The sequence below is a fragment of the Emydura macquarii genome, unplaced genomic scaffold (genome assembly GCF_026122565.2).
Source record: "Emydura macquarii macquarii isolate MOO-44397 ecotype Brisbane River unplaced genomic scaffold, CSIRO-AGI_Emac_v2 contig_3530, whole genome shotgun sequence".
In the NCBI taxonomy this organism is placed as follows: domain Eukaryota; kingdom Metazoa; phylum Chordata; order Testudines; family Chelidae; genus Emydura; species Emydura macquarii.
This window is the reverse complement of record NW_027133667.1, coordinates 7,010,848-7,024,982: the sequence shown is the minus strand read 5'-3', so window position 1 is coordinate 7,024,982 and position 14,135 is coordinate 7,010,848. Positions and strand designations below refer to the sequence as shown.

The window sequence follows — 14,135 nt, the reverse complement described above, 5'->3', positions numbered from 1 at the left end:
AAGAACAAGGATTAAACAGACGTGCAGAAATGACCTTTCATCCTGAACAGCAGTGTTTGCAGATCATGATAGAAGCATGCTGTCAAGCACTGTAGAAAAGTTCTTGCATTCTTTTTTTGTGCATGGTTTATATGTTCTGTGAATGAACAAAGGCTTCATTGTAATCTGCTTACTTAGCTTTATGGAAAAATCCTATATAACTGAATAGAAATTATAACAGTGCTCTCTGTAAAAATGTAACAGATCTATAGAAAGTACCTTTAAAAGCTATAAAATGTAATTCAAAATTCTAATCTTGGTACAGGTTTTTAACCATTCAATATAATTCAATGACAGAGGTATATCTGCCAATTCTGTAGGATGATTCAAAACCTATATAAAAGTTATTTTCTATTAAGTTGTATAGCACTCCTCTATAGGGATAAATGTTGTCTTTAATGTTTTGATTCAGTGATAGATTATTTTTTATCATCTGTCATACTGGTCAGAAATGGTTGTGTGGTGGCAGAAGTAACACCATATAACACGTCCATTGTATTCCACCTGGAGGCAGTGGCATGCTACATGTGTAAAGCACTTTGTGACTGTGAACAAAATGCAGTTATCAACTATTTTTATTTTGTTCAACTTCCAGGGTTATTAGGACTTTCATTAGCACTAAAGTTATTTAATTGGGGCGGTGGGGAGAGACTTGTATAGTTTTTGCAACCATTTTAGGATGTGTTTCGTAAAGTTCATTCAAAATTTTGAAGCTGTATGTACAAAATGCCATCCTAAAACTAAATCAGTGAGCCTAAACTAATCTTAGTTGATACATCATTTATTCTTAATATATTGTGTGCATACATCTCATCCCATAAACCTGTCATAACTCTGATGAAATGTTTAGTTTGTCTCTTTTTTCCGGAGAATTTTCTGTGTTTTCAGATTACTGCTTGAGTGTTTTAGTGTTTCAGTCACTTTTAAAAAAAATAGATAGCAGATCATTTCCCACATGAAGAGATTGTTAATCTGACGTGGGGATTACGTGCTACTTTTAAAAGTTAGTTAGGTTGTTGGATTAGGGAGCATTATTTTGTCCTATTAGAAGATTCATTTTTCCAATATTTACAGATGATAAAGAAAGAAGAACAAAGACTATGTCCCTTTGTTTTAGGATTCTAGTTTTATTGTAAATTGCAGTAATATCGCAAAATATAGAAGACTCACTGGAGGCATCCCCACCATAAATGGGTATGTGATGTTACCTGAACATCCCATCCAGCAGTTGGAAAAATCAATAGGATTTTGTGTGTGAGAGAGTATTTTTTCCATGTGCCGTATTTCAGCAAAGTGAGGGGAGGAGGTTTTAAATGAATAGCAGAACAAAAAACACTGTGGTTCTAATTCAGGTCTTTTCCTGGTTCAAAATATATGAGAAATTGGGTTTGCATTTACCCCATCACTAAACTTCAGTAGTGCTTTTACTTGGGTGTAAGGCATATTTTCATAGGATTTGAATTTAGAGTCCTTACTGAGATGCTTTGACAACAATTAATGTACAAGAGACTCGGTGGAAAATGCTTGGACCTGTCCTCTCCTATAGACCTTCCACCCGAGTGAATAAAAGGGAACATATGAATGCTTTGTTTATGTTGTTAAAACAAAATTTTCCTTTCTTTCTGTTAGATAATATCACCCTATTATGTCAAACATTTTTGTTTCTGCTCTCCTCTACTTTAAATCTCTTCATTTGAGGAAAAGAGCTGCAGGGGAATGGGAGAAACTGCATCAGTATATCAACATTTAGTTCATTTACAGCTATCTTAAATTCACACTGAAATGTGTGTGCTGTTTCTTTCACATATTGTGCTTTAAGAAAGCCTAATACTGGAAATGCCATTATTATATATTCTATTTAAAGAGTGCATTTAAGATGATCTTTCAAGTTGAACTTAATTCTAATCTATTAAATTTACCAAGCATCAAGCCAGGATCCTGATTCATTATTAACTGGACAGTTTTATGAGCACTACTATTTTATAAATGTTAGAATAAAGTCTCTGCTTCCTTTGTAAGTTACAGTTTCATTCATCAACTACCATGAGCTAATGTTTCCTGAACTAGTTTTATACTAATATGTCAATGTTTGTTTTAGTTCTGAACAAGATAAGGAAGAATGGATAAAGGTAAACACATCTACGTTTTGACTTTCTTTTTTTAAAAAAACAACTTAATTTTGGCTGTTCCTGTGGTATTTAAGTTGGAATATTAACTTGTAGTGTAATCAAATGCTGATTATAATTAATTCACATTTCTGATAGTTTTGTTATTAGTCATTAAATGTTCTAAATTCAGAGTCTATTAAATATTGTATTTTTGGGACCTTTATCCTTTGTGTTTATAACAGGCTCTTCAGAAAACCATAGAAGCTTTTCAGCAGAGAAATGAAACCTTCAGAAATGCCATTGCAAAAGAATATGAGGACATGCCCACTGAAGTTTCTGTAAGTTGGGTTACTGTAGCTTTGTAAAACTGGTGCCCTTTTTGTCCTTTTCCAGTTACAAATAGCATATTACTGGAGGGTAGCAGGAGCTGCCTATTCAGGCTTAGGATTCTTATAGCACTGGAAATACAAAGTAATCATTTTGCTGGTCAACCATTTTCCTTCATGATGCTAGACCACGCCTTTAGAAAGAACAGGATTGTTTATAAGCGAATAATGGCGTGTCCTTTCAGCAATGTGTAACAATCTTTGACTGGATTCTTTGTTAGCTATCTCTCGCATAGATTTCAAAACATAGCTTGAGCTGTGTTTGCCATTTCCTTTCTAGAGGAAGAGGAGAATTATTTTCTCTACTAAAAATACTGCATAATTGGCCTTCTTTTCCCTCTTCAGAATGCTGAGCTTGGGAAGAGAGCACCAAGATGGATCCGAGACAATGAAGTAACAATGTGCATGAAATGCAAAGAGCCCTTCAATGCACTGACAAGGAGAAGACATCATTGTCGAGCATGTGGACATGTAAGTGCAAAGCCACATCTGCTAGCTTGTGGTCAGACACTAGAACAGATCTAAACAGTTGTTTAGAGTCCCCATCTGGTGACTGGTGATGGTTCATGTTACTACAGCAGAGACTTCAGCTGATATCTCTGTAGTTTGTAAGTGGCAGCTCTGTTAGGGGAGCCAAAAAGGAGCAAAAGCTGGGCAAATTTGTTGTAAATTGTTCTTAGCAGAACTAGGTATCTGATTGTGTAAGATATGCAAAATGCCTGAAATATCAGTCTAGACCATGTTGACTCACTTTGGGTATTCAGAAGTCTTCCAGGGGGTATATCAACTCATCTAGATATTTGCCTACTTGTAGAACAGGCTTCATGAAAAGCACTAGCGAAGTCAGTACAAACTAAAATTTCATACAGACAATGATTTGTTTATACTGCTCCATATTTTATAATTATATGGTAAAAATAAGAAAGTAAGCCATTTTTCAGTAATCGTGTGCTCTGCCTAATTGCTTTAAATTTCTTTCTCTCTCTCTTTTTATATTTTTGTGTGATTGTATAAGCATGTAGTTTTTAAGTGAGGTGAAACTTGGGGGTACACAAGACTTTTTGTTTTGGTGATGTATCAGAGTGCTTCAATCACACATGTGTACTATTCCAGCTAGCTACTTCAGCAACCACAAAAGAAGTTATTTTCATGCTGGGTTACTTTTTCTTCTCAGAAGAATATTTGCTGTTGAAAAATATTTACAATAAAAGACCTTCCTCCCACACATTTTAAGAGTCTAGCTTCCTTCTTTTACTCTGTTGAAAAGAAAAAAGTTCACTGTCAGGATACAACATGGAACTGTTTCAGTTGTTCCTCACTTGTTTTTTTTTCTTTTTTTCCCAACAAATTATGAAGCTGTACACTTAGATTTAATAATAAATTTAAAAGACGTTTGTTTCTGGAAAAAAACAACTTACTTTACAAAAAACACAGTATAATTTTACATTTATTGGCAAGTACAGAGAAAGGACCACAAGGCTAAAATGAGTGGGGAGGGAGGTTCTGCAGGAGAATTTATCTTGCATTTAAATGTCTGTAATAGTGACGTGAAGATAGACATTTGAAAGCCCTGATTGACTTCAGTGGGACTTAAACATGTGCCTAAGAAACCTCATTGTTTAAGCACCTATCCTGAATGTGTGGGTGCTTTCCAGAATTAGGGCCTAAATTGTAAAATAGTTAGAAGAATCCTATACTATTGTATTCAGTCCAGGAATTTGAAAAGTAAAAAGCACTCTTTTTTTATTCAAGAAACAGTGAAGTATAATTGAAAATTAAGTTTTTCTTTTAAATTACAATCAGTATGAATGATAGTACTGCCACTGTCAGGAGACAGCACTTACACCTCACTTGATCTCCATTTTAGTAGTTCTTGAATTGAACATTTGATTTTGCTGGTAATTTTGCTTGCTTAAATTTTGCTTTTTTCTTCCTTAAGGTGGTTTGTTGGAAATGTTCTGATTATAAAGCTCATCTTGAATATGATGGCAATAAATTGAACAAAGTTTGTAAGGACTGCTATCAGATTATAACTGGGTGCACAGACAGTGAAGAAAAGAAAAAGAAAGGCATCTTGGAGGTATGATGTTTAAAGAATGAAATACTCAAATCTGTAAAATGCCTGCATACATTGCTACATACAATAAGACTGTCTTGGCTCATCATTGGCTGAAATGTCCTGAGAGTCAGTAAAATTCTATTCTTTATCACTTCAGAAGTAAACAATATTGGAGTGTGGAGCAAGGCCACCCAATCAGATTCCATATTCAAATTAGGTAAATCATCCCAGCTGGCTGGATGGAACTCAGTGAAAGCTTCTCTTTATCTCTGAGCCAGTCAGATTGTATATGCAGCCTCAAAGTTGAATATTTTTTACTGGACTTTACCATATTTCTTTTCAGTATGCTAGTTCATAAAACAAACAAACATGCTATATCTTTTGAAATTTGTGGCCAGAATGGAGAGAATTTTAAATATCTGATGACATTCAAAATACATATAACAAGACTTTGTTTTAAGCAAATATGTAGCAGCATTCTGTTTTACTCAGTAAACCTCTCAATGTTAGCAAAAAACATACGCTGAGATAGATTTTTCTTAGGGTGAACATCAAGAGAAATTGACATAACAGATAATATTGATTGACTGAAAAGTTGGGGAAGGAAAGTATATAATACATACATTGTAACACACAAGTAGAGGAGGTAACGGTGAGAAGTTCCCCAGCATAACTGTGGTCTGTTCACTAATCCAGTATTGGCTGGACTACCACAAACATTGCAAATCTGTAAGTGGCTTCAAAATGTTTCCTTTCTTCCTCCTAAAATGTGAACATCTCAATATCCTGTGTCTGAGGTGCAGGATAAGGTCAATATCTCATTAACCATGAGGGCTAGAAAGGTATATTTGTTGAGGCCAGGGAATAGAAAGGACAGGCACCCACTTATATACTATGGTCGAAACGTCTCAGTTTTTATTAAACTATTCTTGCCATTTCTGAGAAATGCATTTATCCCAAATTCATGCCAATAAAATCTTAACATTACATAATCATGTATCTCTCTACATATTCTCTATCTACAGAGTCCCAAGATAACTGAGGAATATGTCACTCTATCAGTATTCTTCCATTAATGTATTTAATTATTTATTTTGGGTTTGCACAGGGTTAGTAGTTGCATTCGAATATGATCCTTGGAAATGCATTTCTGTTGGATGCTTTCATAAAATTTTGAATGCCAAAATAGGAGAGTAATTGTGATGGGTTGCTGGTAACATCTGGATGCTTTCATGGTAGGCATGCTAGAAATAAGAGATATTGTTTCAGATGTTAAAGTATTCAGCAACTATGCATTGGTGGAAGTAGATTAAGAGTTCAGGGTGATTCTGTTGCCTGCGCTTCAAAATTGTGGAGGGAGCAAGGCAGATTGGACATACTTAAGGAGAGGAGGTTGAATATATATATAGATACATTTTTATTCTTCTTACACCTAATCCTGTGGCCCTTGTTCAGTTTTTAGTCAGGCAACTCCCATGCTCTTCAGCAGAAGTTTGCCAGGATTTGGCTCTTTATTAGCTCTTTAGAACATCTCTGAGAAGCTTCCACAAATTGTTGTAAATGGTGTCTTATTTAACTCTTCTGCTTTGAGTTCTTGCCAACATCATGAAAACTTGAATTTTTCTTAAGGAGGATATTTTCCTTCTGACTTTTTGTACTGTCTGCCCACAGATTGAATCAGCTGAAGTCTCTGGAAACAGTGTCATATGTAGCTTTCTTCAATATATGGAAAAATCAAAGCCTTGGCAGAAAGCTTGGTGTGTTATTCCTAAACACGAAGCTCTTGTACTGTACATGTATGGTGCTCCACAGGTATGTAGTGAGGAAACAGAGAGAAAACAAAGAGAAAATACTCCCCCCCCCCCCTCCCCATTACCTCACGTCTCCTGCCCAATTGTGGCATCTGGAGAAAAAGACATGTAATGTGAGAATAAGGGAAAATCTATGCATGCATTGGTGTTGTAGCTGTGTCGGTCCCAGAATATTAGAGAGACAAGGTGGCTAAGGTAATGGGTACTTCTACACTGATGGCGGCAAAGTCACCGCGTCAGATCAACCTATCTGGATCAACTGAGCGGTCAGTGAAGACCCGCTCAATCGATCCAGACGTCGACACAGTAAAACCACCCCCTCAAGTGGCATAGCGCTGCATCGATGGGAACGCGGTTCCCATCGGCACAGTGCAGTGAAGACGCCGCGCAGAAAGGAAGCACAGCAGTCCATGGGAGTTATGCAAGCTACTCAGGTAAGTGTAGACCAGGCCGATATCTTTTCTTGGACCAAATTCTGTTGGTGAGAGACACAACAAGCTTATGAGCTTACACAGAACTCTTCTTTAGGTCTGGGAATAGTCAAGGAATTGTTTTCAGCCTGTATTGTGAACCAGAGCAGGGTTTTATCAGGATTTATTTCATTTTCCTAGGATGTTAAAGCTTTGGCTACAATTCCACTACTGGGCTATGCAGTAGATGACACTCCAAGAAGTGCTGACCTCCCGCACAGCTTTAAACTGACCCAGTCCAAGTCGGTACACAGCTTTGCTGCGGACAATGAGGAACTGAAACAGAAATGGTTGAAAGTCATCCATTTAGCTGTCACAGGTGAGACACCAGAATGTCAAAATGAATTGCAAATGAGTTTAGAGGAGCAGCCTGAATCTTCTAAAAAATCCGAATGCTGAAGCTCAAGTCCACATTCTGTTTTTAAAATCATCCAGTCAGAGTCTTGGTTCATTTTTCTTTGTTCATGCAAAAGAAGCAAACTTTTCTGACTACTACATGCATCTCTTAGCACTTTATGTTGAAAAGATACTGATTTAGGGATCATTGTCTTATATTTATGTTCTGTCAATAAATTTAATGTACAGACCTATTCCACAGAATTTTTTAAAAAACATGAATGCCATTAAAAGAACAAAACCTATTAACTTTAGTGTACTTCTTGTTTGTCTCTAAGTAAAAATTGCATTGTATGATTCATTTGCTATTGGGTTAAAGTTTGCTACTTTATTAAAGAATGTAGATATTTTATTCATCCTTCACATGTTAGTACTTTAGCAGTATAAAAGATATACCTCCACATTGCCAAAATAGATCTGTAGTGAAATATACAGGGACAGTTTGGTTTATTGTATCTGATTTATAGAACTACTTACACAATGCTGTACATATGTTATATTCACTTTTTTAATGCAAATTGCTTTTGCAAGAATATTGGCTTTTAAAGTTTCAGTTTATCAATAAAAGAATCTAATTGTTTTCAGTTTAGAAATTCATTGCTAAACTATGAAAAAATAAGTACAATGTATGTACAGTATTAGAAAAAAATGTACAATGCTTGATTTTGCTTTGACTCTATGACATTAGGTTCTTATTAGTCTATAATTTATTTAAAATAAAGCACGTTTTCTCTTGCAAATTAATCAAAGGGTTCTAAACTGAAAATATCATTCTTTAGTGATGGTTAGCTAGCTTACATCTACTGATCTTGATATTTTAATTAAGAATTTTTTAAAAATAGCAGTAATTTAAGTGGCATGTAATGGATTTGTGAGTTCCAGCTGTGTTTTAAAAAGAGGGTAGCCTTTTCTTTTTCTTTTTTTTTTCTTTTTTTTTTCTGGTCCTGTGCCTGTTACCTTTTGACGGTGTGGTGCTACCTTTCTAAAATACAGTATGTGCATTAGCAATTAACATCCTGGTCTTAAATGATCTTCTGAGATCATAATTTTTTGCCTTTATGGTCATTGGAACACTTGCATATGTTTAAAGTGTTTTACCTTTCACAAATACACATAGCAACAACTAGTTATTACTAAAAACCTATCTGCAAGGATTATTATACATCATACTGTGTGTTACAGCTTTCTTATATGCTCTCTGATATAAAGGCTGATCCTGCAAATCTTGACTTGCATGAGTAGTCCTTACTCCTATTGAGTTCAATAGGACTGCTCTTTGGAGTAAAGACTTACCTATGTGAGTCAGGCTTTGAGTATTGAGCCTGTGATGAATCTTTATTTCTAATAGTTTTTTATATAGGGGCAAATGACTCCACTATAAGAGGGTTCCTCTCTAACATTTTAGATGGACTATAGGACAGCATAGTGTATATGCAATACTGATGCTCTGATAGAGCCATTGATCGATTTCTGACTAAAAAAAAAATCCAGATGAAGTCTTTTATTTTCTAAAGTATAGCAGTTAGTTGAGATGGTCCCAAGTCACAAAATTTAGATTTAGATACAGTCTTCTCAAACTCTGAGGAATGGATCCAGAGTTTTAATTGGACCCATTTTCACAATTAGATAAAAATGAGTAACGTGAGTCAAGATTTACTTTACCCCACATTTTCTTTTGTCACTTTGGCATTGAGGGTGAAAGATTATCTTTGTCGTCTGTTGTACTTAAGTATAGCCATTCAACTAATGTCATTTACTTCTGTGTATCCCAAATCTGTCTGTATTGCCTAATACCTAGGGAGAGCAGGGTGAGCAAAAGGCAGTCACAGTAAATTCTGTAATGACATACAGTTTATGCAACCTCATTGAAGACAGCAGGCTAGATTCTCATCTCAGTCGTACTAGTGTAAATCTGGTGTAACCCTTTCACTTTAGTGGAGTTGGTCTAGTTTTCCATCCATGTGAGTTCAGAATCTGGCCTAATAAAGTTGCCTGGGGTGTATGTCATTTCAGAATTTGTCCCTTGGTCTTCCCTGGGTCTAGGCTTTTCTGCATGTAATCCTGTTCATTACATTTTAATGTAGTATCTAATGTATGATCTTATTTTATTTTTTTTAAATCTCTTGAAAGCGTAAAGAAATTCCAATCACTTCTACAGCTCGTAGTATTTACCTTAAAGCTGGGCCCACTCATATACCTTAGATTCATGCTGGTGCACAAAGACAAACCACCTCATGGATCTGCTCATCCTGCACAGAAAGTGCGGGGTAACTAGGCCTCCTTTGTAGTAGCATTGCCTTCTTTCCCCAGAAAGTACTGTGTGTCCTGGGAACATCCAGGCTGAGGGCAGGAAAACACACAGGCTGAGCTTTGGCCAGAACAAACTACCTGGGAGTCTGTATTATACCTTTCCAAGGCCATTCTCCTCAGTGGAGATCCCTCTTCAAAAAGAGTTCTGAAGGCAGCTGCTGGTTCTGGGAGCATTGTCAATGCATCTTGAATGTGGATATCATTGCCAATCCTCTGGAAATCATGTAGATTCTGCATGATCTATGAGGTTTCAGAGCCTGTTCCATGAATGGAAAACTCCCTCACCCACCCAATAGAAAAAATTTGTATAAGGAAAACTTCCAGTTTATTGTCCTTTGCCCCCTCCAACAAGAGGGGATGATCTGGACCAATAATAATATATAGCACTAATAAAGTGTTTCATATTTTCAATGCACTTCCCAAACATGAACTCAACCTTCCTTATGAGGCATAGAAGTGGAGGTATTTCTCCGATTTTTCTAAATAGAGAAAACAGAAGCAAAGAAATTAGGGCCTGACTCTTTTGAGAGATGCTGCAGCTTCTTTGGTTGGAGGTGTGGCTAGCAGTCAGCACCTCTGAAAGTCAAGCCCTAAATTACTTCTTCCAAGATCAGACTGTGAATTAGGGATTAAGCTGGAATCAGAACTCAGGTGCTCCAGTACCCACACCTTTCTCATTCTTGGTCCATGTTAGCTCATTTTGAGCCATTAAAGTTTGTGTAAATCTGTAATTAGGGTTTTGACCCAATAATTTATTTCACTTTATTATAATAAAACAGTCTGTTCCGAGCCTATTTTTTCTCAGTCACCACATAATGAGAGCCTCTGAAAAGCAAGAATTATTTGATTGTTGTGTGCATTCTGGAAGAGTAAACATGAGCCAATCATTCTAAAAAAATACAGAAAGTGAAGGAGAGAGAGGTTGTTTTTCTGGACACAGTGATGACTCCTCCAATATTTTACCCAATACCTCACAAGTTAATCCACATAAGAGCATGCAAAAGCTTCTGTTTAATTTCAGAGTTTGTTATGACTGCAAAGACACAAACTGAAAGTGGTAACTGCTATGCTTTTATTCCCATGACATTAGAACATCTGAATTGTGGAGAAAAAACCTGTTCTCTTTCCAACCTGACCATTTAGATTGCATCCAAATTTCAGCCCTGAGAGAGGTTATTAAACCAAGTTCCCTAAATAAAACATTGACAAATGTTTAATTTTAGTATAATGAAAAGATGCTACCTATGTATAATTAACAAATGACAAGTGGGCATTCATTTATAATGTATGTGAATGCCTTTGCTACATTATTCAAGCTTAGTGACCCTGTATTTGAGAAGTGCTCATTTTAAAATGTTTTATGTGGTGGAGGATATTTTTGTGTAATTTAGAGCAGATCTAATATTTGGCAACTTACTGTTTTTGTCAAATTTAATTTTTTTCTGTATTCTACCAGAGCTATGACTAGTCAAAAAGCTTTACTCACATGTATTTGACAAATACTAGTCAAATTTATGGAAAAAAAAAATTCAACATTTTTCCTGATGTCTAACAAGCACATAGTTTCATTTGGTGACCCTATGCATTATATCCTAAACATTTATGCACTATTGTTCCTATCTATTTTGTTATGGCTTCATGTAATTACACTTGAATGATTAAAGGCTGTAAAGCCTGTCGCATCTTGCAGCTTCTACTCTCTTGACTTTGACAGAAGTATTTTTTGTATTTTAAGTATCCCAATTCAAAAGGAAAATGTTTTTGCAAAAGCAAGCACTGAAAAAGGAAAACATTCTCTTCCCATTGGAGTGGAATATTAAAAACATTTGAAGTGTGTGTGCATGCGTGCACATACATCATATAATTGCAGCTTTTTATAAAGAGGATATGAAAGCTCTTTACTAACTTTTAATGAGCGTCATAATACCCTTGTGGGGTTAGAGGTGCATTATTCCTTCCGTTTTAAAATATGGGGTAAACTGAGGCAGAGAGATTAAATACAAAACAAGTACTCCAAGCCTGTATGGGTTTTAGAAGAGGTTACAGATAAGGATTTAAATAGATTCTAAATAGAGTGGTCAAAACTTTGAAACTTGAAAAGATGGGGAAAACGTCAGAAACTTTCATGAAACCTTTTTCCTATTTTTACTAGATCTGTAGTTGGTCAAACATCTAATTTCAAGGGGAAAACAGAGGGAGTTTCAATAAAAGGAGTTGCCATTCCTCGCCCCCCCTTTTTTTTTAACCAGTTGTAGTTTGAAGAACGCCTGTTTTCTTACAGGAAGTTTTAAAAAAACATTCAATATAGGAATAACTCTAAGTAATAAAAAATTGAGACCCATCTATGAAAACATATAGGGATAGATTAGGAGCTGTTGTAAATTGGCATAGCTCCAATGGAGCCTAAACAGCTATGATACTTTACACTAGCTCAAGATCTGGCCAATATTTTCTGAAGGCATGCTCATGAAAACCAGGATATCTCCATCTTTAGGCATGCTGCTGCTACTGCCAGTCACCTGAAGTCATAGGACCAGATCCAACAAAAAATTGATTTCAGTGAGAGTTGGATCAAGTTCATAATCCTCTATCAGCCTGTTGCAATCTCCAAAACAACTGACTGATGTAGGTTAGAATAAGCAGATGGAAGTCCTTGAGAACAAATAATTTGCTTTCAGACAGATCATTCAAATAATAAAGAATGGGGATGGTCAATACCAACAGTTGTATGAGCAGAATTTTCTAATGCTTAAAAAAAATAATTGGTGGGGTGTGTATGTGTCTAAGTCTGTAGTGTATGGTTTGTGATAAGCTTAAAGTGAACTATAAAGAGGAGAACTTGTTTTATCCCTGCTGTTATCTACTTCCTGGCTATATTGGTTACAGATAACTTACCAAGGTGGTTCTGATCCATTGGATTGTAGTGAAATATATTCTTTGGATGGAGATTTATATCTGCCAATCTTATTGCTTCCTTAGTCGTTCTCCCTTTTTGTAAAACAATAGGGAGGGCTTAATGAACGTATATTTTTAAGACAATTATTATAGACTGATCTGATTTAGACAGCATTTTACAATCAAAAGTACACTGTGAATTAAAAATGTCATCTTTTGACAAAATTGGGTATACCTTAAGGTGATAAAAATCAATATATAAGTAGATTTACTTTAGTTGCCTGTTTACTGTTTCCAACAGATTTATAAGATAAAATTCAATCTAAATATTCAATCCGTTTTTTGCACTGCCTCTTCATTAAATTATTCTCAGATTTATTCATGGCATTGTCATTCCCCTCCCTCCAAATAAATGTAGATTGTTTTTTCTTGACTAAATGGGAAAGCAGATGATTTCCATGAATAAAACATGTTGTTTCAGTCAATGTGTGATACTAACCTACTTCATTTTATAGTTCATCCTTATGGATTCATTAACTATTTATAGTGGAAAGGTTCAAGAAAGGGAAATGAACTGTGTCAAAGCATCTTTTAGACACAGATTCCGTAATGTTTAGAAGAAGGAGGGTTATATATGGAGAACGATTTGCAATAGAGGAATAGTATTTTACATACAGTAAGCTGTATCCTGCTACCACTAAAGCTAATGGGAGTTGGATCAGCCCTACTGTGGAATGTCAGATATACATGCAGTGCATTAGAATCTCTCTAAACTATGAAAAACACTGTTTGCAGTTTAATTTGAAAGAAACGGAATTTTGTTTTGTTTTTTAAAAAAACTAATGTTTTTGAAGAGGTGTAAATTTGCTCTGGTTTTACACAGAATTTCAAATTTTCAAAAAGAGGCAAAATTTAAGTTGTGCAAATATAAGTGGTAATTTTTCTGGTCAAGAAATATATGAATGTAAAATATTTGCAGATATTGTATATATTTTGTGTAACATGTATATTTGGTCATAAAGGTGGGAGTTGGCATTATTGTAAAATTAAGCACTTTAATTCCTGTTGAATACTTAGTTTGTATGCTGTAAAATAAAAGCATCATTAAATAAGTAATACTGACTTTCTGTCAATGATTTATTGCTGTGATGATAAATGATTTAAAATACAATGCTTGTCCACACAAGAAAGTTGTAATGGCTTAACTTAAACCAATGCAAAAGGTCCTGTGTACACTTATTTTAGTTTAAACCTGGCTTATTTCGATTCAGGAAACTGTCTGTACAAACATATACATTCTGGTTGATATTATAAAGTTATTATGAAGTATTATTATGAAAACTGTTATCTCATGAATGCCATTCCAAAGTGTGGTGGCAAAAGAATTAAAGAAGGTCATTGACTTAATATGTTCAACCACTGAAATGTAATTGCTCTAGACAATATCACCTGCCTAAGCACTGGTTTGTCAGGTCAGAGATTGCCTTGGCAATGAAGTCACCTAGCAGAAAGATTCAGGTTCTGCTTTGACAGAATTGGAATATTTAGGTTTTGTTATTTTTTATTTTTTTTTTTTTAAAGTAATTCTGTAGAATTCCATGTGGCCCCTATAGACCAGGAGCAGGTATCCTGCATTAGACCACTTAACTTAAGCAAAAGAC

General features: G+C 35.4%; 1 protein-coding gene across 3 annotated transcripts in view; it reads left to right on the top strand.

Annotated features, from left to right (window-relative positions):
- The window catches only part of FGD4 (FYVE, RhoGEF and PH domain containing 4), a 172,926-nt gene extending 159,343 nt beyond the window's left edge, over positions 1-13,583 (top strand). For all 3 annotated transcript variants that reach the window (XM_067536055.1, XM_067536056.1, XM_067536054.1), the window contains exons 12-17: positions 2,138-2,168; positions 2,390-2,485; positions 2,879-3,004; positions 4,473-4,613; positions 6,264-6,404; positions 7,015-13,583. In XM_067536055.1, the coding sequence (XP_067392156.1) occupies positions 2,138-2,168; positions 2,390-2,485; positions 2,879-3,004; positions 4,473-4,613; positions 6,264-6,404; positions 7,015-7,272 (793 nt within the window). In that variant the 3' untranslated portion in view covers positions 7,273-13,583. The remainder of the gene's footprint in view (positions 1-2,137; positions 2,169-2,389; positions 2,486-2,878; positions 3,005-4,472; positions 4,614-6,263; positions 6,405-7,014) is intronic.
- Positions 13,584-14,135: the final 552 nt, after the last annotated feature.